This window comes from Danio rerio, chromosome 17, assembly GCF_049306965.1.
Source record: "Danio rerio strain Tuebingen ecotype United States chromosome 17, GRCz12tu, whole genome shotgun sequence".
Classification (NCBI taxonomy): Eukaryota; Metazoa; Chordata; class Actinopteri; order Cypriniformes; family Danionidae; genus Danio; species Danio rerio.
Genome location: NC_133192.1, coordinates 18764586 through 18789109, shown reverse-complemented (window position 1 = coordinate 18789109; position 24524 = coordinate 18764586). Strand labels below are relative to the sequence as shown.

Here is a 24524-nt window from a genome sequence, read left to right as displayed (position 1 = left end):
GTAATTATTATTGTATTAATGAATGTATTGAATTATGTATATTTTTTTATAGGGCCAATAAAAAATATTTTCCATCTGGGTCATCCAAAAAACCCAAAAAAAAGTCTCATTTAAGTTGGTGAAACTTGCAGAAACCCTGTATATATGTACTTGCATGTGGTCTAAAAAATAAAATGTTGGGTGTCTGTATTTTAGATTAAATCAGTATTTTCATGGCACAGTGATTTTGTCTATCAGATGAGCCATTAAACTGTAAAAGAAAAAAAAATAATATTAAAAGTTGACAGATACACACATATCAATGTGGCTTCCAAATAAGATGTTTTTCTTGGACAGAGGGGAGTTGTGGTCTTAAAATTAAAGGTAAATGATGAAACGTAAAGTTACTCATAGAGTACTTTTTATTACATAAATATCAATCGGGTTTAACCCTTTTCATCCTTTATCTTCTCCTTTTTCTCAACTGTGCCTTAAAAGTGAAATCAAAATATTTACTCATGCTTTATTACATGAATAACTATCTTTTTTATGAAGCCAAAATATTTCAGTATTTCGCCCCCTGGTTGTCAGCAGCAGTATAGAAAAAATATATTAAAAAAATTACCATATACTATACTATACTATACTATACTATACTATACTATACTATACTATACTATACTATACTATACTAAAAAACTATAAAAAAATAAAAAAACACTCATTCCATTTAAAGTAGCAAGATGTGAGCCAAACAAAGTCAAATCACGCATGTTTTGTAAAGATTGTTTCCACCATTTTAAGTACTTTTTTATCACACTGTTGTTAGTTTTTGTCCATTTTTAAATAGACTTGTTTAGTTATTTAATGCTATAAAATTATAAGGGTAAAATTAAAAGGGTATTGTGTAGTGATTGGTTCTTCTGGAGGGGAGGGGCAGACACTGACTACAAATGACATCATCAGATCAATATGACAGCGACCACACCTGGAGTCCTTTCATCGTACCATGCTTAAATGATCTAAGATGATTTGGCAGATCCTGGATCTTTTAATCTCAATAACTGATCTCTGGCTAAATTGGTTCTTCAAACAAGTTCGCGAATCAGATTAAAATGTCTGAATGAACTAATCTGACATCACTGCGTCTGTTGTGAAGCACAAATCTATTGATTCCCGAAATCATAATCAGCAATGCAACGATTGGCTGACGGCACAGCAGTGTTATCACATCATCTGATTAATATTCAAATATCCATGTGAGCAAAATGACATAAAATTAGCAGTAAATGGTTGATTAAATATGATGAGCAAATTGCTTTCCATATAAGCTGCCGGCTTTACACTTTTATTTGTAAAGACAAGAGTATTCATCATGTATTTTAATGCATATCAATGTATTTAGTTCTACGTTTAGAGAAGATTTTCTTTATTAAGAAGCCCAGGCCTACAACAACTCTTAGATGAGTTTTGGAGAACTATACGATCCTGGATCATGTAAAATCGTCAATATCCAAATCCAGCTAACTCAGTAATCCACCTATGAAGAATAGACCCCTGGCCAGTGTTGGCTTTGTTTTCAGTGAAAGAAACATTGGAAGCAACTGGAGATGCAGTGTATGTCAGGTTTTTTTTTTAATAATCCATATATAGTCAAAGTTCTTTCATATTTTGTATACAGTATGTTGCTATTGGTGTTGTACAGTGACATACTGTACGTGTTCAGTCAGGTAGTTATAGCAATGCTCTTAATAATAATGTATACTCATCATAGTAATATTAATAATAAAAAACAATTAGCATCATCATCTATTTGTAATATCCATTAAATAAATGTTATTGCCTTTTAATGTGCAGCAGTCATTTTGCAGAATATGAAGGATGAGTTTTACAATACGTGATGGAAAATGTGTCTGACAAAGCTGACCCTCTTAGATGATGCTGAGAACATAGAATTGAACGTAATAGCTTTGCCCTTTACACTTCTCTGAAATGATATGACTGCTTAAATGCAAGTTCTCAGAGCTCCGCATTGTTCTTATAGAATGTACCTACTACTTTGTCTTTTCGGAGATTCTTTCACCATCTTCAAATGGATTGTTTTTCTGACTGTGCTTAAAGAGTTAGAGAAAAAGAGTTTTAGAGAAAAGCAGAATTTTCTTGAAAGGCTAATTTCATTTAAAATCTGTATAAGTTGTAGAGTTTGACTGAAGCTCAGGGCACTCGGTTTAGAAATGTGTAATATGAGGGCAATGTATTTAAAAATGTTAGATTTTTTAAATATATTTTTTTAAAGAATTCATCTTAAAAATAAATTGTATAAATTGTGGAAATGTTTGCAATTGTTATGGTATTTAAGAAATGTTGCTATGTTTCATTTATTTTTGCCATTGCAATAAGAATTATTAGCCTCCCTTTTAATACTTTTTTTCTTTATTAAATGTTTCCCAAATGATGTTTAACAGAGCAAGAATTTTTTACAGTATGTCTGATCATATTTTCAAGAAAAATACCTTCTCGAGAAAGTCTTATTTGTTTTTATTTCAGCTAGAATAAAAGCAGTTTTTAAAAAAGATATATATAAATAATTGAGTTAAAAAATATTAGGCCTTTAAGCCATATATTTTTTCGATAATCTACAGAACAAACCATCATTATAAAATAACTTGCCTAATTACTCTAACCTGCCTAGCTAACCTAATTAACCTAGTTCAGCCTTTACATGTCACTTTAAGATGTATAGAAGTGTTTAAAAAATATCTAGTCAAATATTATTTACTGTCATTATGGCAAAGATTAAATAAATCAGTTATTAAAATAACAGAAATTGGGGAAAAATATAATAACTAATTTAATAATTCTGATTGCAACTTTACACAAAGTGTTTAACACCCTTTACAAATCTCTCTTTTAAGTTAATATTCTCTATAGATTAGTGATACTACTGAAGCCAAATATAACCAAAATAACCAAAAGGTCCAGAAACACCCAAATCCGTATGTTAGGGTAAAAATACGAAATAAAATTTCTTAAAAAGAAAAAATTTGGGAATATTGGATAGACGAGACCCACAGAACCATCAAGATTTTATACTCTGTTGAAGTCTGTGAAAAAACTCACACCTGAGCAATTCATGTGACTATTCTCCATATCGGAAGCATCTTTAGGCTGCCATTATCAAAAAGCCTTTTAATCTCCTTGTGTCATTTCATTGTTATTATTATGAAATAATTTTGAACTAATTTTTCAAATTTGTTTTGTTTTGTTTTATTATTATGTTTGCATTGTTTGGGTTTTTACCAAAATGTGGTTTAATTCCATTTCAACAGCTCCTTTAGAAATATTCTTCCCAGGAAAAAAACATAATCTGTTAAATGCTTATAGTATAGCAGGGGTCATCAAACTTGTTCCTGGAGGGCCGGTGTCCTGCAGATTTTAGCTCCAACCCTAATCAAACACACCTGAACAAGCTAATCAAGCTCTTACTAGGTATACTAGAAACACCCAGGCAGGTGTGTTGAGGCAAGTTGGAGCTAAACCCTGCAGGGACACTGCCCCTCCTGGACCGAGATTGGTGACCCCTGGTATATAGTATATAACCCAAAAATGTAGTATAAAATACAAAATAAGTCAAAAACCCCTATGAATAAACTCAATTCACTTTTTTCTTTTATTGTTATTATTTTAAATTATAGTTAAACTCCCCTTGGCAAGAGCGTCCCCTTATTACCTCCTACTAAGTCTACTCTGTTAGTGCAGAGCCCTCAAAGGCCCATATGTGAATAATGAATTGTGGTGGCAGACAGGATGAATAGCCTTCCTCCTGTGTAATTGCTTTTGTGTTTGTCCCAGGGGAGAGCTTTTTTGGGGGCTCTTCATAGCTGTCCTCCATGATCAGACCCATGTCTCATAATGTCTGCCCTGGAGCAACGCATAGTTGGCTAGAGACTGTTGAGCCTGTCTGCCATAACCCTATACGTTTATATGACCTCCTATAGTCATCTGTTTTTGCCGGGGCATCTGAGAATAGCAGAGTGTAAACAGACGGGTCAGTTGTATCCCTGCATGGCTTCACACCTATCAGTCTCACCTAGCTGGTCATAGGAGATAGTGTGAAGAAAAAAAAAGACAGAACTTGAGTGTGCTCATTTCATTCTAGGCCTCTATTTATGAAGTAGCCTTCAGTAGCCAGTGTTGAGCCTCATGCTTTGTGACAGGGACATACACTCAGCTAAAAGAAAGAAGTTAAGCTCTCCTCTCAGTGGCTCTGGCCTTTTTATTTGGTGGACAGCTGTGGAAAGTTGGGTTGTCCTGGTGTGGCTTACTGTCAGAACGCTGAGCTCTAAGTAGTCTTTCATCCAGTGAGCTTGTGTTAAGAAGTTAAATCAATTTCTGATGTGTAAAGAACGTAATGGTAACTGGTTAGAGCTGCATGAATCTAGATGAATTGAGAATCATGATGAGAATTAGTAGAACTGGATTATTAGCCTCCCTGTATATTTTTTCTCCCAATTTCTGTTTAACATAGAGAAGATTTTTAACACATTTTTAAGCATAATAATTTTAATAACTCATTTCTAATAACTGATTTATTTTATCTTTGTCATGATGACAGTACATAATATTCTACTACATATTTTTCAAGATACTACTATACAGCTTAAAGTGACATTTAAAGGCTTTGCTAGTTAGGCAAGTAATGGTATAACAGTGGTTTGTTTTGTAGACACTTGGAAAAAATATTTAAGAGGGCTAATAATATTGAGCTTAAAAAGTTTTTTTTTTTTTTTAAATGTTTTCTTTAGCTGAAATTTATTAAATAAGATTTTCTCTAGAAGAAAAATATAAAAGAAAATACTGTGAAAAATTCCATGCTCTGTTAAACACCATTTGGAAAATATTTTAAAAGAAAAAATAATTCACTGGAGGGCTACTAATTTTGAATTCAGCTATGTGCATTCATTTTTTAACCCATCTCTTGAAATAATGATTCAGTGGTTCTCTCATAAAGACTTAATTTTTGAAAAAATCTGTTTTTTTATATTAAATTACTTGTTAAAGGAGTGGTCCACAGTTTATTTTTAAGGCTTGTTTGTGTTCATAAGATGCAAAGCTCATGCTTGATGTGCTCATGCTTCATTTGTAGAAAATCATCTTCTTTTTTTATATATATATATATATCTTACTTTGATTATATACAACTACTCTGCTACCATGAAAATGACTGTCATATTTCCTAGTTCCTCTGAAAGGCCCGCCCTCAAGAGGCTCTGATTGGTGAGCTAACATAATGTGGTGGGATTCGCGGATTGGCTCCACGTTATCAGGAAGCATGTGCTTTAGCCGCAGCAGTTTGTGCTTGAATCTGACAGAAAATGAAGTGCACACAGCTGAACCTCACACCTGCTCTTTAAAATCGAATCTGACAAGTGTCTTTCTCATACTGTATATTCGGAAAAAGCATGTGTAAGTAAAAAAAACATTCACATATCTTTTGCGAGGTAGTTATTTGAGATGTAGAACGCAGGGAAAGCAGCCGTATAGAGAAATTGTTAGTGTTCTTTCGCCGTTCTTCCCATTGTTTGCATCCTTGTTTACGGCATCGCTACAACATACCAATAATGCTAGAAACTGCATGTAATAGATACATTTTAACAAATGAAATACTACAAGGTTGTGGTTCACAATACACAGCTTTATCTGTTGAAGGAGTTTTCAGCTGAATCCAGCACTAAACTGGGAGAGATTCTGGAAGCTGTCCTTTGTCAAATGCTAGCTATATATTATTTATAATTCTCTGGAACATATTTAAAATAGAACTTTTGAAGCCCAAATACAGAAATCGAGTGAGCTCTGGAAATAGCACTGTTTGGGTGACATTTTAGCTTTCTCTGCTGTAACATTACAGCGCCTATGACCACGGCCTGTTGCTGCACATAGTGTATGCGCTCGGTGAATGCGCATAACTGGAAGCCCCTGTAATCTCACTTGCCTGGATGTATTTTTTTGTAGTGCCGAAAGTTTGTTCACTGTAGGCTTTGCTAAGCTAACCCTGTAAAAGCCAATGTCATTCTTTGCATTGAACTTTGAATTACATTCAGAGATGTTTTTAATTTTCACGCAGCTACATTACACATCAACTAAAGTTTAACATATCATATCGTAGTGGACCAGCCCTTTAAGACTTTAAGACGGATAGGTATTGATGGATAAATTTTATGATATTTTATTCATTAACCATTTAACTTGTTACTGTCCTAACCTTCGATCATGCTCATTTTGGCATCAACTCATTTTAATAGCATTAGGAACCACAGCTTTCATAAGCATACAAAATAACCCAGACATTGTGCTTTTTTTAGCAGTAACACTGGTCTCTGGTTTATTGCCTTAATGTGGAACAAATTCACTTCAAGGTTTGTTGGTTTAGCCTCAGGCTAACCTTTGTTTTAAAACTGTTCAGAAAAAAATGAAAAGTGTCTGTTTGCACTTATCAGCATTTGGCCACAAGAAACCAGTGTCACATTTGCAAAGTCAGCTTGGTGTTTATTGTTCCTCTAGGCCATTTTTTTTCCAAAATAGAAAAGTACCTCCACCTCTTCTCTTTACAAACTTTCAAGTATATTTTCCCTCTTCATCCTACAAAGTTTCAGACATTATTTGACATAATTAGTTAGCTGATATTTCTGCATCATGCAGTGTTTTTTTAGTTGTACAAATTTGTGGTCAGTTATAAAATCCAGCAGAATTGATCTGGCATAAGATGGTGTATCTGTGGATGTCACTTGAGTATAGGGAACTCTTTTTCATGTTCATTGAACCAGTTTTAGATGATTTAAGCTTTGCAATAGTATTTATTATGCTGCTGGAAGTAGCCATCACAAGATGACTTCACTGTGGATGAAAAGAAATGGACAATGGTCAAAAGCAATACTCAGGTATTTGCATTTAAGTGGTTCTTATTGGCACTGAGGGATACAGTGTCCCAAGAAACATCCTGCACTCTATTACACCACCAGGCGCTTGATAGAAGATAGAATAAATCCAATATGTTATATTGTTTAGGCCAAATTCTGATCCTACCATCTGAATATTGCTGCATAATTACTATTTAGCTAACAAAGCAACTTTTTCCAGTCCTTCAATCTAAAGTATAGCCTTGGTTTCCTGTTTTTATTTAATTCAATTCAATTCAATTCATCTTTATTTCTATAGAGCTGTTACAATGAAGATTGTGTCAAAGCAGCTTAACATAGAAGTTAGTTAATTGAAACAGTCAGTCCAGTTTTCAGAGTTAAATTTCAGTTTAGTTCAGTTCAGTGTGGTTTATATTTCACTGCTCTAAGTACAAACACTGAAGAGAAAATCCATCGATGCGCAGCTCCACAAGTCCCAAACCAAGCAAACCAGTGACGAGGAACAAACTTCAGCAACTGATGAAAGTGAAAAAAAAAAAACCTTGAGAGAAATCAGGCTCAGTTGGGCACGACCTGAGAGAACTGTCACGCGGTATAATCTTCTGCTGCTGTAGCTCACCTGCTTCATGGTTTTTCTGCTGTTTTGGTACTATTGATCATTCGCTACTTGTTAATTCAGTTCTTCTGAAGCAAAATTGCTTCAGATATACTTGTTTTACTTAATTTGTGTGCATGTTTCCAGTGATTATATCCTTATCCTGCCACATATAGGTCTTCACTCAAATCAGAAGGCGGCTTCCCCACGTTTCTCCCACAAATCTCCCATTGGACCTCCGCGGGCTTGATCAGATTGACCCATTTCCTCAGTGCCTTGATACAGAAAGCTGCAGAGCTGAGAGCACTAAGCGGTTAATCCTTTTATGTAGTGATTTTGACTCCTCACGGGGATGAAATGGAATGCGTATTTGAAGCACTCTTGAATATGCACGAGGACGGTCGCATTGTTATTTTAACGTCCTCTTCGTTATTTCCTCCTAGGGCGAGCTGTGAATTTTTCTTCATTAAGTATTCGACTGCAGGACAGACTATCAATCTCAATGCTCCTGCATGCTGAGTGATTTGATGGGTAGCGACTCCGCTGGCCGGTTAGTTATGTGCAGACGTGGGCTTTCTCTGTCTGCACGGTGAGATCCCTAGAGGGAGGGCCGCTAGGACATGACCATATTCTCAACTTCTGCTGTACCGAGCAGCCAGAGATAGAGAGAGAGGCATGGCTAATCACGACTGTCTCTCTCTCTCCAGCTGTCTGAGCTGGTAGCACGACACAGTTGGGCTGTCTGATTTGGTTCAAATCACGTCCACACTGAGCGATTGACCCTTTTATTCAGCGTACCGTGTCCACCTAAGAGTCATCAGGGGACAATGGCGCATGAACGGAGCAGCGGGGTGACTTACCTCGTGATTACCCCTCGTCTTTAAAGTGGAAAGATGCCTTGAAGTTGAACTTTGAAGTGCCGACTAACTTCAAAAGCAGGACGTGAAAGCAGAGAAACGAGACCCGGCTGCAGAATGCATCATGAGGCACGTCAGATATAGAATATAACAGTGAAGGATAATGTGTTACATGACACGTCGTTACTCTGGTAAATTAGATTAATACAGTTGAAAATCTTAGGATGAAAAGCTGATTTCCTCTACTATAAACCTTTTTTGGGACCATAATTCTTTTTTTAACCTAAAAAGTTTAATAATTAACCTATTTCTGGTCACACATAATAGAATTAGCATGAAAAAAAAGACAGTCAGACAGTTTTAGCTCATCCATAATGGTGCGGCCAGGATTCTGACCAGAACCAGAAAATCAGAGCACATCACACCTGTTCTCAGGTCTTTACACTAGTTCCCAGTTACATTTGGAATAGATTTTAAAGTATTATTACTTGTCTATAAATCACTAAATGGCCTAGGACCTCAATACATGACAGATGTGTCAGATCTTTAGGAACACAAAAACTACAAATTCCAAAAGTTCAGTCAAGGCAGGGTGAATCTACTTTCAGCTACTAAGCCCCTCCCAGCTGGAATCAGCTTTCAGAAATGATCAGATGTGCTCCAACGTTAGGCACATCCCAATCAAGACTGAGAAAACATCTGTTTAGCTGTGCCTTTACTGAATGAGCACTGTGCTACATCCGACAGATCACACTATAGTGTCTTTCTTTTCATTTTCATTCACTTATAACCTGTTTTAACACATTGTAATTAGTTTTTAGTCACTTTTATTATTTGTTTTATTTTCTTATACTTGTCTCTTTTCTTCCTGTTTATGTAAAGCACTTTGAATTGACATTGTGTTTATAAAATGTTTTATATAATTAAACTTGCATTGCCTTGCCTGAAAAAAACTGGGCACATCTTTGGGTGTTTTTACATATAGTACATTTTAAAAGAATCAAAATAAGTTTACTGAAATTTTAAGGGTTAGTTCACCCCAAACTGAAAAGTCTATTAATTACTCACCCTCATGTCATTACAATCCCCTGAGACCTTCATTCATCTTTAGAGCACACATTTAGATATTTTAGTGTAAAAACAAACAAACAAAAAATTTAAAAATGACTTTGTTGGCCAATGTCTTCTCTTTCACATTAAGTCAGGTTGGCATTTACATTTACTCAGGGCCGTATGATGTATTGCCATTGTAGTCAACCTGCAAGCATCGCAGTGCCTTTAGTAAATACACAACCTGATCTGAGGGGTAAGACATATACAAACAAAGCTATTTTTATAGTTTTATTTGCCCACAGAAGTGCCCTTGGGGCTTCGTATTATAGTAGTTTAACTGCTAAAGACACAGAATTATTTGACAATGTTTAGGGTATTTTTTGGACTTTAAGCATCTTGGGACTATTGCTCTATATCACAGGTGTCAAACTCAGTTCCTGGAGGGCCGCGACTCTGCAAAGTTTAGCTTTAACCCTATGTAAACATCAAACCTCTAGATCAAACTAATTGAGACCTTCAGGCTTGTTTTAAACCTCCAGGTTAGTGTGTTGAAGCGTTGGGTTGTGAATTTGACATCCCTGCTCTATATGAAGGATGAGAGAGCTCTTGGATTTTATCTAAAATATCTTAATTTGTCCTTCAAAGACAAACAAAGGTCTCAGGGGTTTGGACCGACACAAGGGTGAGTAATTAATGACAGAATATTCATCTTGGGGTGAACTAATCTTTAAAATTGTATTTTCAAGACTTCAAGAACCCATGGAAATTTACTGTCGTATAATCAGGATTTGTTTTTAAATGTTTTTGTTTTGCATTACCAGTATGATTTAGTCCAATGTATACTAATGTATATTAATATAATATGCAATGAGGGAAAAAATTGTGTATAAAAAGCTCTGGCATCTAGCATCCAAAAATGAGGAGTGGGAATCTCATTAATCTGTGCACAGTCAGAGATAGAGATGCTGGAACAGGTCCATAGTCAGAATTAAACTATTAGCAGTGAAACACAATGAGGCAGTGAGCCAGTCATGTAAGTTTTCCTTGAAGACAGCACGTGCACACGGATGAAGTGCATGTGTCTTAAAGTTGCTTTCAGCGCTGGGATGTATATGCAGAGAGTCGTGAGGGCATGTGGGTTGAATGTTGGAGCAGTAGCTTTAGGTCATAGACCAAGTGTTCAGTGTCCTATTTTAATCCGAACCCCTCACTTCTGCTTGCCGCTGCTGCCGGCGCCTGTAAATCCCACCCAAGCGATAGCAAACTTAAATCCACTTAATTTAGCACCTAATCCCCCCCTCCTCCTCCTCTGAAATTTTAGAGATTGAGATTTAAGGATTAGCAGATAAATGGACAGGAAAATGGAGCTTGCACATGTTTTTCGAGCTCAAGTTATGGCACAGCAATCAGTTATTAAAATACTATTGCTGCTGGAGTGCACTCACTGACAGACTTTATATCTATCTAAGGAAGAGCCATGATTTCTCACTATTCCCTTTTGGGAAATGATCATATGTTAGGGGATTTTGACACTCTGACCTGCTTTGCTGCTTACTTTAGATGATTGCCGATGGGTGATAAAAAGCCATCAGATGCTCTGACCAGTCGCTGTGTATCTAAACGGTAGCTTCACTCATTTTGATTTGCTAGAAAAAAAAACCTTAACATCAGACATCCTTAATCCAAAGTGTTGTTTTCTAAAAGAACCTTTTTAATACCAAAACTTTCTCTGAAAGTACTTATTGCATTGATTTCTTGTGCCAGAACAGTACAAATTTATATTTGTATCCAGTTAATCTGTGTAAAATATTCCCTTCTGCTGTATGATTGGCTAAAATATTAATTGAAAGCATCATTGTTACTATCATGGCAGCACAAATATTTCATACTGGAATTAGGAATTAGGAGTTTTCACAAGAGTACTTCATTTTAACATTTATAAATCAGAACATTTTAGAGAATCAATCCCACATGTGCAATTAGTGTAGTACAATGACTCTCATGAGCTGGATATTTATAGTGAATCAAATCTAATCTGTGTCAATTTTATAGACAAAAGTGTGTTTTTTACAAATCCGTTATTTTTAGTGAATCTGAAAAATCTATATCAAAATTAAGTTTATATAAACACACCGGCCACTTTACTAGGAACAACTTACTAGTACCGAGTTGGACCCCCTTTTGCCTTTAGAGCTGTCTTAATCTTTTGTGGCATAGAATTAGCAAGGTACTGTAGAATATTAATCAGAGATCTTGGTCCATATTGACATGATCATGCAGTTGCTGCAGATTTGTCAGCTCCACATCCATGATGCGAATCTCTCGTTCCACCACATTCGAAAAGTGCTCTATTGGATTCAGATCTAGTGACTGTGGAGGCCATTTGAGTACAGTGAACTCATTATCATGTTCAAGATTCGTGCTTTATGACTTGGAGCGTTATCCTGCTGGAAGTATCCATCAAATGATAGGTACACTGTGGTCATAAAGGAATGGACACGGTCAGCACTCAGCAACAATACCCAGGTAGGCTGTGGTGTTGACGTGATGCTTACTTGGTTCCAGATGGGCCCAAAATGTGCCAGGAAAATATTTCCCAAACCATTACACCACCACCACCAGCCTTAACTGTTGATACAAGGCAAGGTGGATTCATGCTTTCATGTTGTTGATGCCAAATTCTGACCCTACCATCCAAATGTCCTAGCAGAAACCGAGACACATCAGCAGGCAACGTTTTTCCAATTTTCTATTGTCCAATTTTGGTGAGCCTTTGCGATTTGTAGCCTCAGTTTCCTGATCTTAGCTGACAGGAGCGGCACCCCGTGTGGTCCTCTGCGGCTGTAGCCCATCTGCGTCAAGTCAAGACATTTTGTGAGATTAGAGATGCTTCTCTGCATACCTCGGTTATAACGAATGGTTATTTGAGTTACTGTTGCCTCTCTATCAGCTCGAACCAATCTGGCCATTCTCCTTTAAACTCTAGCATCAACAAGACGTTTGCGCCCACAGAACTGCCGCTCACTGAATATTTTCTCTTTTTCTGACCATTCTTTGTAACCCTAGACATGGATGTGCATGAAAATCCCAGTAGATCAGCAGTTTCTGAAATACTTAGACCAGCCCATCTTGCACCGACAATCATGCCATGTTCAATCGCTTAGATCATCTTTCTTCCCCATCCTGATGTTCGAATTGATCTGCAGCAGATCGTCTTGACCATGTCTACATGCCTAAATGAATTGAGTTGCTGCCATGTGATTGGCTGATTAGAAATTTGCGTTAAAGAGCAGTTGGAAAGGTGTCCGTAATAAAGTGGCTCTTGAGTGTATTATTTATACGATCTAATTTGGTAATACATACATACATATATAAAAATAAATAAATAAATAAACAAATTATATATATATATATATATATATATATATATATATATATATATATATATATATATATATATATATATATATATATATATATATATATATATATATATATATATATATATATGTATGAATAAATGCATTAATTTATTCATGTGTTATGCATGATTTAATATATCTTGCTCCTCCTATCATTCTGGGCCAGTTTTTTCATCTAGCTGGTGCATATTGTATGGTCACTGCCGCCATTATTTGGGAGACATGTGTTTGGCATTGAGACTCTCTACACCTGTCTTGGCTGTTGCAGCAGCTTGTTGTGAGCCCTGGGCTGCTGGGGGTCTTCATGGGTCTCTGCAGGCCCCAGACATGTCTCTTGGCTCCTGGCCGTCTCAGGATAGATTAGCCCTGGGGTAAATTAGAGCCAGACACAACTAGGTTGATGCCAGCCATGGTAGCAGAGCCTATGTTACACCATCCGGAGATGAGTGCATGAACAATCAGGCCTTAATACAATAGAATGTTATAATATTTTATTATTATAACCCCATATTAAAGATCATTAAAGTCCCACTGAAATCAATATGTAAGTTTTTTAATGTTTATATCAATATGTTCAATATAAGGTTATCTATAAGCTAGTGTACTCCAAAACAGTGACAGAATTTATAATTTAGAAGATATTCAAGACGTGTAGTTTCTCTATTCTATCAATAGGAATCAGCAGTTATGACATCACCTCATAGAGTAAACATTACTCTATTAGGAGGAACTCCAAGCCGGGATGCTGAAATGCATTGTGCTCATATACTGTATACTTACTTCTATGACAAACTATAAGGAAACACACTGCACACACACATACAATCAGTATGCAGAATACGTTTAAAAAATAAAGTCTGTTACACACTGTTATGCTGGGTTCACACCAGATACAAAACATTTCCTCACCTTAATATATTTTATTCACTTGCCTTAACACCAAATGTGGTTATATACAGTAAGTATGTACATGAGGGGATTACATACAGTCAATGCCAACGTTTGAATAGAGTTGAACTTCTGCCAAGTGGCAGAATCTAGAATGACTTAGTGTTTTGCATTTGGTGTTAACCCAGCATTAGATTACTCACGGGATCTTTTTTGCTTTACACAAATTGTTCAAGTACATCTAAGTTGAATTTTTAAACTTTGTCTGTCATTGGTCTGATGTGTTTTATCTCAACAACTCTGGCTGGCAGAGCTGTGATATAAATGAAAGTTTAGATTTTAGATAAATTATTTTAAAAGGAGGAGGAGCTACTGTATGCACCGCCCTGCCTTCATGTTTTAGTTGCTTTTATGTCACACATCAAACCAATCTGCACATTTCAAGCCACTTCAAGGGACCTTTAGGCTGCTTTCACACTAGCACTTTTGGTCCGCACCCGGGTTTGTTTGACGTTAGTGTACAGTACGTTTAGCTAGTGTAAACGTTGTCTTCTGATTGGTGAATGGTACCTGAGTCTGCCTGAAAGAACAAATTCTGAAAAGAACAAAAAAAAAATATCTGCTTAAAACAAATTTTTGTTTTTATAACATTAATTAATGTGTGTGTCTGTGACTGTGTATCACCTACCTTAGCAACAAGCGGGGCTGACCCAGTGCAAACAGTGATAATGTCTGCTTGTCTCCACCAAAAACCACTTCTGCAGACATTGTGTGATGTTCTGAACATTTTTAATATATATATATATATATATATATTTTTTTTTTTTTTTTTTTTTCGGCAGATAGATGCAAGTTACTCTCTGTATTTTGGTTTTGATTACAAAATCAAAAGTTTCAGTAAAAGCAGAATGACTGTGATATGCGTGCACCTCCATTTTGGCGGTTTGCTTTTGTGACTTTCACCTAGCAACAGCTATACACAAAACAGCAGCTTGATGACTTAAGTGTCCTGGGATTCAGAAGGAAAAATGACAATGTGAACACAAACCAGCCGAGCTATCAAACTTGGGTTCGGACCAGGTATTCGAACCAAGTGTGAAAGCACCCTTAAAAGATTTCAGTAAGATTTTGGCACTCTGGTGTTTGACCCTGTTTGTCCTTATGGCTCTTTTGAGTGTCTGTTTGTATCCTGTAAAGTTGGGTTATTTCAGGACAAGGACACAGGGTGTCTGGAGCACCTGCTGTCACATCCACCTCGCCTGTTCTTCACACCACTGCCGAAAGCAGAAATACTTCAGCGCTTATGTAGTGTTACCCTATATCCATTTGGTTGACTGTGATTTAAAAGAATATTTTCTGGAACCACACAGGGCTTTGAGTTTGACTTAAGGTCACTTTTTTTGGGGTTTTAAAAGTGTGATCAGTTCTTCTCTGGATCTTTGACATTTTAGCATCATTAACACGTGTAGGTTTTAGCAATAGTTTGAATATTTTGTAATTTTGTTGTTTTGACATTTTTATTAGACTTTTTTTTCTGCAAAACATATACTATGTTGTTGTTTTTTTCAAAGTTATTTTAGTACATCTTGCTAAAAATAATTTTTTTCCCAAATATTTGATTGATTGATTGATTGATTGATTGATTGATTGATTGATTGATTGATTGATTGATTGATTTATTTATTTATTTATTTATTTATTTATTTATTTATTTATCTATTTATTTATTTATTTTTATTAATTTCATTGTTTATTTAATTAATTGTTCATTTATTTAATTACTTTATTTACTTTATTATTTTATTCTGGCCCAAAGAGACTGTTGACAGTGTGATATTATATTAGTAGGCCTTATAAAATAGTGCACACTTTGCATTGTGGGCAAATCTTACTGAAATGCAGTGCACTTTGTCTTCTTCATTATTGTCACTTCGTGATACTAAAGGCTTAAGCTTTTCTAGGGACTAATTGACATTTAATGGCCTTAATTGAGGTTTGTGATTGTTAATTGTGAATTGTGATTTTAATCACTTGGTCTGCTGGTCAGTGGAATTAATAGCTGTTGTTGCAAATTGGCCCTCTCGTCAATGCTCAGCTAAAGAACTAGAGTCCACAGATTCATTATTGTTCAGTTTTTTTCTCATTTCTGTATAGTGTGGCCCCTATACTGTGTTTGCAGCTCTAGAATAAATTAAGAGACCACTTTAAAGTTTTTATCGACTTTTTTTTCAGATTTGCAATTAAGAGGTTTGAGGTTTTTTATGCTAATTTCGATTTCTGTAAATTGCAAAGTTTTTAACTGTAATAAGAACTGTAGGTCAGTTATGCGGTATGTTATGTATTTTAAAGTTGCATCGTGAAAATTACTGTATATTGTGATAATTAATCTACAGTTAAAGAGTCAGAATTATTACAAATAATTATAAATATTTCCAAAATGATGTTTAACAGAGCAAGGAAATGTTCACAGTATGTCTGATAATTTTTTTGCTTCTGGTAAAAATCTTATTCATTTTATCTCGGCTTGAATAAAAGCAGTTTTTAATTTTTTAAAAGCCATTTTAAGGAAAAAATGATTAGCATTTTTAACCTAATAATATTTTTCCTAATAGTCTACAGAACAAACCATCGTTATACAATGACTTGCCTAATTACCCTAAACTGCATAGTTACCCTAATTAACCTTTTTAAGCCTTTAAATGTCACTTTAAGCTGTATAGAAGTGTCTTGAAAAATATCAAGTAAAATATTATTGACTGTCATCATGGCAAAGATAAAAGAAATCCGTTATTAGAGATGAGTTATTAAAACTATTATGTTTAGAAATGTGTTGAAAAAAAACTTCTCTCCTTTAGAAATGAACAGGGAGGCTAATAATTCTGACTTCAACTGTATATTTGTACAAGGGTTGGGCGATGTCGACCAATTTGGCATCGTATGATGTCTAATGTGAAACATTGCGATAGACGATGGCATCATCGCTGTCATAGGCAATGAATAAATTATTTATAATTAATTCATTCATAACGAATTTATTATTTGTAGCCTACCATTTCAACTACCGGACCCGCTTGGCCTTTGTTTTACCCATAACCAAATCATCAGTGATCTGTGTCACGATTAATAATGGTATTGACAAACTTGGTTGATAAAAAAGCAGCACAACCAACAGTATTTGAGGTTTTTGCTAAAATTACAAAGTACAAACGTGAAAGCGAAAGACTAAAGCGATGTAATAATGCTGTGACACGTGATGTACGTTTTCAGCAATATACTGTGGAAGGAGGGCTTTTTATTAATGCTAGATGAAAAGTGTAGACGTGGATCGTTTTCATACTAAAATGCCTTTTTAAAACAAAGATGTATTATTGTAATTGGCACTGTGTGTATTTTTTACGAGCGGGTTGCTGCTGCGATGGGTGCGGGGCAGAGGATCACGATGTTCAGCATCGTGATGTCTATCGGCCATCGGTAAGAAAAAAATAATTGATTATCGCTAGAAAAGTCAAGAGCAGTGAGGGATTTTCCCTTTTTGTTGTTTGATTAATTTTGCTAAATACAGTTGGCAGCAGGAATATTGCACACTGTCACTTTAAGAGCAGTACCGTTCTGATTTATTGTTTTAATTCCACATGTCTTTTGATTCTCAACTCATTTGTTAATTACATAATTGAGGGTCATATGAATAATCACTAAACACCACGTTTTGACACTTGCATGCATTTGACCATTAAAGCACTCACATTAAGATGACTTTAGATGTGTGTGCTCTGCTCGTCTCTGAGGCTGAGCACACAAACACAACAGCATGCGATCTCTTTTAAAAACATGAATGATTCGAATGTACATCAATAGTTGGTGCGCATCCCGTGCTGCAAAAGTTTCATTACAGTACATGCTTTAGTCATTTTCACGTGAAACTGAGCTTTGCAGAGTAACAAATGTGTATAACTTGAAAAGGGGCGGTATATGATGCAATAATTGTTTTATCTCGATTATTGTTTTTTCATAATCATTAGAAGCCAAAATTGAAATCGAATTTCGATTAGTTGCACAGCCCTACAGACAAAAATATTTTAACTTTATTTAAATGTTTTCACATAAACAAAAATGGTACTTTATAATCCAAACTGCAAATAAAGGCACTAATCTCATGCACTGTTATAGAAATTAATCTTAAATAATGATTACATGTTCTTTTCTTTCCTTTTTTTTGGATGTTGATGTCAAAGGCTGCTTGTTCAATCAAACCAGCTTGTTTGATATATAAAAAATAATACAATGGATAAATGAAGAGGGAAATTTATCAACTAAAAAAGACATTAAATTATATGACAATCCATCAGGTTAGGTGCAGCATATATAGCCTGCGCAGGGTAAAAGAAAAAATAAAGATCTGCTTACAGACACTTGAATGTGTCCACTATCGACATCTTCTGGAATCATATTTTTCCAGTCAGGCAGGGGAAGGAAGGGAGGTCTTCATGCCTGATTACTAATAAAAATTTGCTGGGAGTATCAACTCAGGGGGCTGATGTTGCTGAAGTGACACAGCCAAAATAGCTAATCTTCACAGTCGCAGTTTCAAGCACTTAGTTTCTCAGTTGTCTGTGAAATAAGCTACTCCATTTTTCTGCACCCCTCTCTCTCTCCCTCTCTCTCTCATACACACACACTTTCCAGCACTATGCCCCTAATACTGAATATCTTTAATAACTCATTTAGGTGGGTGTGCCCCTTAGTCAGGCTAGGCTGGAGATCATCTCTTATGTAATTCCCTTCCATGAGCAAATATGAAATATCTGCTGCTCCTTAAAGTACAAATGAAATCAAAACTAACCATTTACTGTTAGCTCACAGTGAGTATGTTTACATGGACACCAATAATTAGATTTTAATACTATTAAAACGATACTCTGATTAAGAGTCTACCATATAAATGGCGATTTCGTCATCGAACTAAACAGAAATCGAATTAAGACATGTGAATTATGCCAATTATAGTCGCATTATTGTGCAGCACAGACATATAAGCAGCTTAATCAAACTATTATCATCAGAATATCTCCTAATCACAAGGTTTTGTGTTTTTGCTGCTTAGGATGTGGAGATCCGAACAAACGCGGCGCTGTACCTCCCTCAGATCAGTGAGCTGTTGAACAGGATTCCCCGACAGATGCTGCTGCTTCTGAAAACCAACGACCTGCTGAGAGGCATCGAGACCATCCTGCAGACCAGAGCCAGCTCCAGCTCCTTCATCAACATGTCCCGCTGCTGTACTCGAGCCGTTGCCAGGTAAAACATCATTGATAATGGCACTTTGTCTTTTATTTCTTGTACACGATTTTACACGGAAAATATAATAAAAGCTTGCATTTCCATATATATATGGAAATACAAGTTTTTATTTTGGATACATTTAATCTTATTAATCTTTTGACATCACCCATTTGAAGGATTTGCTGCCAACTTAAAATTCTCTCAACACTAATACCATAGTTGAATGTAAATAATGTTACCATATACATGATTTTATATTGAAAAAAATTATACATAGGCTACAGTTTTGTACAATAGTTTTACTATACTATTGGCTTATGACATGAAATTGCTTTCACATATTGTGGATAGAAACCTTTTCTGAAACATAGTGGAAACATCAGTATGGAAAAGGATCATTTACAATTTAAAACACTGTTTAAAAATAAAAAAGCTCTAGAGTAAAAGTAGCCTTAAATGCACTCAGACACCCCTTGACAAGCGCTCAGTTCAAACTCCCCCACCCTCAAATGGACGTGAGTGACTAAATGCCACTATATTGCACTATATTGTACTTTCCGCAGCAGTGAGCAGTGATCATATTGATTTATTCTCACCATTCTAATGAAGAACACTGTGATTGGGGGAGAAAATCGTTGGGGTTTGAGGGACGGTTGTCAGCTGCAGAGACGCTCACGTCTGCTCGTAAAGGATTTCTGTGCGGTACAGAAAGAAAGAAGCATCCAGACATGAAACTCAATGTCGTCTGCCTCAACGCTTCTTTATTAAAACCAAATGGCAGCAAAGTGCGGAATGCAAAATCTGAAATCCATTTCCAATTGCTGTACTCTGAGGCACAGCAGAAAGAGAGAGGCAGATCTAGAGAAGTAACCGGACCATCACACAAACATACACGCTGATTTAGCTTGATGTGAGGAGAAATGTTTGCAGTAGCATCTATTATGGTGAGTTAGGTTTTCATATACAAGCTGTAGGAATACATGATCCAAAAACGAAAATTCAATAGAAAGGAAGTATTAACTAGATAAATTCAACTTTTTATCTCACAATTGAGTAATCTTAATTGTGGGCGAGATATGAAATGCAGAATTGTAATATACACTCACCGGCCACTTTATTAGGTACACCTTTCTAGTAGCGGCTTGGACCCCCTTTTGCTTTCAAAACTGCCTTAATCCTTCATGGCATAGATTCAACAAGGTACTGTATAATATTCCTCAGAGATTTTGGTCAATATTGACATGATAGCATCGCGCAGTTGCTGCAGATTTGTCAGCTGCACATCTATGATGCAAATCTCATGTTTCACTACATCCTAAAGATGCTCTATTGGATTGAACTCTGGTGACTGTGGAGATCGTTTGAGTACAGTGAACTCATTGTCATGTTCAAGATACCAGTCTGAGATGATTTGCACTTGGTGTGTTATCCTGCTGGAAGTAGCCATAAGAAGATGGATACACTGTGGTCATAAAGGGATGGACATGGTTAGCAACAATACTCAGGTAATGAGCTAATGGACCCAAAGTGTGCCAAGAAAATATCCCCCACACAATTACACCACCACCAGCCTGAACTGTTGACACAAGGCAGGATGGAGCTATGCTTTCATGTTGTTGATGCCAAATTCTGACCCTACCATCTGACTGTCACCGCAGAAATCAAGACTCATCAGACCAGGCAACATTTTTTCCAGTCTTCTGTTGTCCAGTTTTGGTGGTCCTGTGCGAATTTTAGCCTCAGTTTCCTGTTCTTAGCTGACAGAAGTCCACACGGTGTGGTCTTCTGCTGCTGTAACCCATCCGCCTCAAGGTTGGTCATGTTTGTGTGTTCAGTGATGCTCTTCTGCATAGCTCGGTTGTAGCAAGTGGTTATTTGACTTACTGTTGCCTATCTATCAGCTGGAACCAGTCTGGCCATTTTCCTCTGACTTTTGGCATCAACAAGGTATTAGCACCAAGGAATTTGGATATTTTCTTTTTTCAGACTATTCTCTGTAAACCCTACAGACGGCTGTGCTTAAAAAAACCAGTAGATCAGCAGTTTCTGAAATACTCAGACCAGCCCGTTTGGCACCAACAATCATGCCACGTTTAAAGTCACTTAAATCATCTTTCTTCCCCATTCTGATGCTTGGTTTGAACTGCAGCAGATCGTCGTGACCATGTCTACATGCCTAAATGCGTTGAGTTGCTGTTTGTGTTAATGAGCAGTTGGACAGGTGTACTTAATAAAGTTCTGAGGGGAAAAAGTCTGATTTGTGATTTTTATGTCGTACATGAGATCGGCCAGATTGGCGAGTACCGATCCAGTCATAAAATGTGATAATCGGCCGATAGCGATCTCCAGACGATCGATTGGAGCATCCCTAATATTAACTATTGATTCTTATAAAGGGTGATCTTATTCTACAGCCCTAATTCTATTACCAATACATAAACCCAACTACTTCCTTACTAACTATTAATAAACAGGTAATTAGCGCTAATAATCTTTGTTAATGGTTTATGAGAAGTGTAAATTGTACAATAAAATTAATTGTGACTAAAAACGCTTTTCAAAACTTATCATAATTCAAAAGCACCAAGATTTTTGATACTCAAACAACACAATGTTCAACCTCTTCTAAATTCATACAAACAATTGGAAGGAAAAATCTCATCTTGCCAGCATGTTTTTTTTTAATATAAGATGGCACAAATACAGTATATACAGTGCATCTGGAAAGTATTCATATAGTGCTTCACTTTTTCCACAATTTTTATGTTACAGCCTTATTCGAAAGTCAATTAAATGAATTTATTTCCTCAATTCTACACACAATATCCTGTAATGACAATGTGAAAAAATATTTTTTTAAATTGTTGCAAATTTATTAAAAATAAAAACCCTGAAATATCACATAAAACATAAAAAATGTGTAAAAAGTGATTTTTTTCCCCCCCAAGCCTTTGTTTTTCTAATAAACTATAATAAAATAAACTAATGAAAAAAAGTTTCTTCTTTTGTGTTTTAGATAAAACTACAACAAACTTATTATATGTTATTATATGTATTATTTTATTATACTATTTTTTCTTTCTTAGAACAGTAATGTGACTGTTTAAGTAGTCTATTTTACGCAGTTTCAAACAGTATTTCCAAGAAATAGGATCATGAAGAAATTAGGTTACTTTTCCTAGTTTTCCCAATGAAAAGGGAGTGAAATCAGCATTTATTCTGTAGCCTCACACTGTTAACCTTTTTTTTACTGTACAGAATGTTGACGGAAAAAAATTAAATTCCAAAAAAATAAATCTTCCTATATCCTCTCACATGTTTGCTTAGCCTGTTATGATTAAATTTAGATTTAACTCCTTTTAACGTCAGCATGTGGCGTTTCTGCATGGCTTGATGGGCAATATGAGTGACTGCTTCTTTTTATCTCTGCTTTGGCCCAGTCAGCAATCTGTAATAAACAGTCGTATTTATGAAGGTGAGATTGCAGGGATACTCTTTATCACTAACATACAGCTATGGGGGAAAAAATTATAAGGCTGCTTGAAAATGTGCAGTTTTGGGGGGTTTATAGTTTATTGTTATGTGCTCAAGTAAAACATCATTTTAGTTTTAATCAGCAAAATTTCTTCCAAAATTATATATAATTTTTTTTTTATAATTTAGAGATTTTTATTTAAAACAAATAATAACAATAAAACAAGTCTATGCTTTTTGGATATTTTTATATTAAATCAGACTACACTATACAATACCAACGTTTTGACTTCCGAAAGAGTTATGTAATGAGATGAGGAGGCCTGAAAGTGCATTCTGGGTTCACTCTTTCTATCGTTCTTTCATCCCTCATGCATAGGAGGGACAGACTGAAGGGCCCTTACTTAATAATTTATCTCCCGCTCAGCTGTAACAACGTCCACTATATCTCGCTATGAAATATTTAGCATGGATAATCCGGGAGTCAACAAATTATGCAATGTTACCTCGACTTTAAATTCTGCTCCATAGGTCCAAAATTAGCTTTAGCATGTTAGTAATGTGAAAACAGGCAAATCAGATTAATTTAATTTAATTTAATTTAATTTAATTTAATTAATTTAATTTATATTTTTATGTAATTTGTCATTTTTATTATTATTCTAATTTTAATTGTTTTTATTTTATTTATTTTAAGTATTTAATCATATATTTATTCTTTTATTTTATTTTAATTCATTTATTTTATTTATTTAAATTATTTTATTTTATTTTATTTACATTTTAAATCATTAAAAACATTTTTTAATTTAACCAGAAACACTATTCCAAATACATAGTGTAATTGTAACACCAGGAACAATGGAGATGAGCATCCTTGTGCAGTTTATATAAGAAAATAGTCCGGCATGCAACAGTCAAAACAGGGGCAAACAGGAGCATACAGGAAATCCAAGAGCGTAGTCAGAGTAACAGGCCAATGGTCAGGACATGCAGCAAAACAGTATAAACAATAAAACATAACAAAGGTGAAAAGATACATTTATAGTTCTTGTAATCAGTCCATAATGAGCATCCAGCTCTGTGTGTGTGTGTGTGTGTGTGTGTGTGTGTGTGTGTGTGTGTGTGTGTGTGTGTGTGTGTGTGCGTGCGTGCGTGCGTGCGTGCGTGCGTGCGTGCGTGCGTGCGTGCGTGCGTGCATGCGTGCATGCATGCATGTGTGTGTGTAATCAGGGGGAATCAGGAACTAGTGTGTGTGTGTGTGGTGCACAATGGGTGTTGTAGTTCATTAAAGTGGCAGATGTGTAGTTCTCCGGCTATCTAGAATTTGCAGTGATCTTTACAGTAATTATCACATTTTATTTACATGTTATATTACAAGTATCAATCATGAAAAAAAAAAAATTGTGGTAATAAAATAATAATAATAATAATAATATTGATAATAATAGTAGTTATTTAGAGAAAATATGACAGTGTATTAGACTGAAGAACCATGAGACACGTTATTACTGTTTTACTGTAACTTTAGTCACACAAATGTCATGTTTAGATGTAAAATGTCATGTTTAGATGTAAATAATGACTCACTTAAAATGCTTTTCATAGCAAAAAGCATTAATTTATTTGTACTAATATTACTGTCTATTTGATCAAACAAATGCAGTATTTGTGAGCATTGGTAAGACCTCAATAAAATAATGAAACTATATTTAATCATTTTCAGTTTAAAAATGCAAATTGTCCCTCAGTGATCGGTAATAAATAGTTTGGCCAATGTGTTGTTAATTTTTTTCAGTACAATTCACTTAGATTTGCCAGGTCTGTGCACCAGGCATGCAACAAGTTTCTGTTGACATTTTCCCCCGTGCAGGTTTTTGCCGAAGCATGACGGGTGATGATTTGTGACTGACTCCTGGGTTCCCATCAGCCCCTGCTCTCTGTATTCAGTTCATGCTGTCGCTGTGCTCCTGTCAGATGCAGGAAATGATGTGTCCGTGTAACACCTTCACTCTGACACAGCAGCAGAAGCCCAAGCAATGGTCTGAAATGTCAAACC

The 24524-nt window shown here is 35.6% G+C and overlaps 1 protein-coding gene across 2 annotated transcripts in view; it reads left to right on the top strand.

The window, feature by feature from the left end:
* Positions 1–24524, top strand: part of adck1 (aarF domain containing kinase 1) — a 267173-nt gene that overhangs the window by 238138 nt on the left and 4511 nt on the right. Inside the window, exons 10-11 of one of the 2 annotated variants that reach the window (XR_012392615.1) lie at positions 18813–20125; positions 20827–21957. Coding sequence is in view for 1 of the 2 variants with exons in the window: in NM_001123049.1 (NP_001116521.1) it covers positions 18813–19006 (194 nt within the window). In the remaining variant the exon portion in view is untranslated. 2 annotated transcript variants of the gene reach the window in all.